Source organism: Frankliniella occidentalis, unplaced genomic scaffold (genome assembly GCF_000697945.3).
Source record: "Frankliniella occidentalis isolate FOCC.00 unplaced genomic scaffold, Focc_3.1 Scaffold53, whole genome shotgun sequence".
Lineage (NCBI taxonomy): Eukaryota > Metazoa > Arthropoda > Insecta > Thysanoptera > Thripidae > Frankliniella > Frankliniella occidentalis.
In genome coordinates, this window is record NW_026267183.1 from 1,441,539 (window position 1) to 1,444,240 (window position 2,702).

Sequence of the window (2,702 nt, forward strand, 5' to 3'; positions counted from 1 at the left end):
CATCCGATATTCCGGCTGGCCGCGCCTGCCTAGAGGAAATGGTAGTTCAAGGGCGGTGAGAGCAGTGACGTCCATCCATCTCTCTCTCTCTCTCTTTCTCTCTCTCTCTCTCTCTCTCTCTCTCTCGCTCTTTCGCTCTTTCGCTCTTTCTCTCCCTGTGCCTCTCTCTGCCCTTTTATTTGTTTGTTTCTCTTCCTGCTCGCAACCCTGTCTCCTCCTCCCCCCCCCCTCGTATCTTACTCGCTTGAAGGACTCTTACTCTCCTGCACTATCGCACTCAGATCCTATATGGTGCTATCGAAGAAGTGCTCCTGCTTGCATCTCTTCTTCTCGTCGCGCTTTGAGTCGCTCTTGTGCGCGCTGGAGTACACTGTGTTCGTTCACGTTTGCTCGCAGCATGTCACGGAAGGGAACGTTTTGTAGTGCGTTGAACGGCTGGGTGTGGTGGTACCAGCGTGATGCGACGGGGTCTGAGCCGGTTGGCGCTGTTGAAAAATGGTTGCCAATCTGTTTCGCGTTGTGTTTAAAACAGTTTTTTTTTTTTTTGTTTTGGTTACATTTTGTTTGGAGCGTAGAGCGGCGCGCTGCACATGTTACGGGGTCTCTAATCGACTCGTTATTCAGTTGTCCGGAGGCCGTGGCCCCGGGAGCAGCAGCAGAGGCAGCAGCAGAGGCAGAGGCAGCAGAGAGGCAGCAGCAGCCCCAACCAACAGCAGCAATCTCCACTTCGTTCGCTGCCGCGCCGCCGCGCTCAAGCCGTTTTTCTTCAGATCTGGCGTTTAGAGGAGTCTCTGCAAAGCTTATACTGTCGTCTCTGTCGTGGGAGTGAGTGCGCATTCAGCGAGAGAAAGAGAAAGACAGAGAGAGAGCTGGCTGGCTCTGGCTTTGGCGGGGTAAGGACAAGACTAGGGGGGCTGCGAGGGTTGGTGGATACGCATCCCTTACGCGACGGCCGACTCGACTCAACGCGGACTTTTATTTGAATAACAAATGCCCTTGTCCCGTTCCGTGGAGCGCACTCACGAGCCGAGCCGAGCCAGACGGGCCGCACTGCAGCCTCGGCCCGGCTCGGCCGCATCAGGACGCCGGGCGGGCTCTATTTGAGCGCGCCGCACATGAAGAGGGCGGGGGCGTCAAGCGGACCGCGAAAGAGAGACCGATGGCTTTTGTACCCAGGCCAAAATTTCCATGACCGTCCCATTGGGATCACATGGACACCATGGGCAAAGTCTCATGGGTATTGCAAGGTTTCCCATGGAAAGTTTGTTTTACCCCATGTGAGCTGCAGCATTTCTCATGGTGAGAGTCCTCCCCGCACCTTGGTAAAACAGGGTTCTCATGGGGTAACTGGTCCCATGCTATCTTCCCATGGGACTTATCTGCCCCCTTCCCATAGGAGTACCCATTCCATGGGAAATACCACTTCCCATGACGAATCAAATACGCTATAAAATCCTTATTTCTTACTGTATCGACCTGAAATTTACAGTGTATCATCTACGATGTGTTTTATTAGGGCCATTTCAATTTTGTTAAAATCTGACTACGTTTATCTGCTATCTTTACAACGGTTGCAGCTAGGCTAAAATAGACAGCAGATTTGGCTCCGCCTCGATTCAGACACCCCTAGAACAATCCTCAAACTCATCGATGAGGCTTGCCCTGCACTTTGTCCGCCACAGTAAATATCTCCATGGGAAGTAAAGCACTCAACACCATGGGACACACTGACCCCTCAACCCATTCTTTCACCATGAGTACACCAAGAACACCATGGGAAATGCGGCCAAAAATCTCGTGGGATGAATTTCCCCATGGGAGCAGCTTCCATGGGATCCCATGCATGGGAATTTTGGCCTGGGTAAGCGGAGAAGGAAGAGGAGAGAGAGAAAAAGGAGAGTGTGCGGAGAAAAACAAGGCGCGAAGAGTGCAGTAATGATGAGAGAAGTACAGGAGAAGAAAGAACGAAGAAACAGAAAAGGGCGGGGAAGGAAGAATATAGAGAATCAAGTTAAATTTTGACTGCAATGATCATATTTAACTTGAACTAGTTTTTAACATGCCAGGTTTTACTTGACAATAAGAAAGCGGAGGAAGACACATTAGTCTCTGTCTACTCTCCCACGGTCGGCCGTCGCGCCCACCACCGAGTTCGCAGCCGCGCGGCTTTGTCGTCCCGTTCGCCGATTTGCTTTATTTCCCGTGGCGGTGGGCTCGCCCCGCTTGCCCCACTCGGCCGTGCGATCGGGCCTAATGCCCGGCCCTCCATATTGTTGATTTCCTACGATTTTTTTTTTTACGTCTGATTTTTTTTTATTTTTTTGCTTGCTGGCCCGCAGCAGCAGGCTGTCCAACGCAGTGCCCCGCTTGCTGGGCCCGGCGGGGTGCGGCGGGGCGGGGCAGTGTGGGCTGGACGGACGTTCCCATTACTCCAGCGCCGGCACCGCGGCCTCCACCGCCACCTCCTGCTCATGCTTCTCGTTTTTATTTAATTTTTGTATTCACTATTTTGACGTTGCCGTCGTCCTGCCCTGGTGCCGTCTGACGCGCGCAGCGTTGCGCCGCTACGCGGTACACCCGCTGTACGTGGCACCCTACGTGGCGTTCGGTGCACATGTAAACGCGCGTCGTGACTCCGCGGGACGAGCAAGACGGGTACACAGCATGTCATGAGCGGGGGAACACCGCCCCGCCCCGCCTCG

At 53.7% G+C, this 2,702-nt stretch overlaps 1 protein-coding gene across 1 annotated transcript in view; it reads left to right on the plus strand.

The window, feature by feature from the left end:
- Positions 1 to 1,693: 1,693 nt before the first annotated feature.
- Positions 1,694 to 2,702, plus strand: part of LOC127749425 (sodium channel protein 60E-like) — a 16,958-nt gene continuing 15,949 nt past the window's right edge. The window contains exon 1 of the mRNA XM_052267468.1: positions 1,694 to 1,861. Within this exon, the coding sequence (XP_052123428.1) occupies positions 1,694 to 1,861 (168 nt within the window). The remainder of the gene's footprint in view (positions 1,862 to 2,702) is intronic.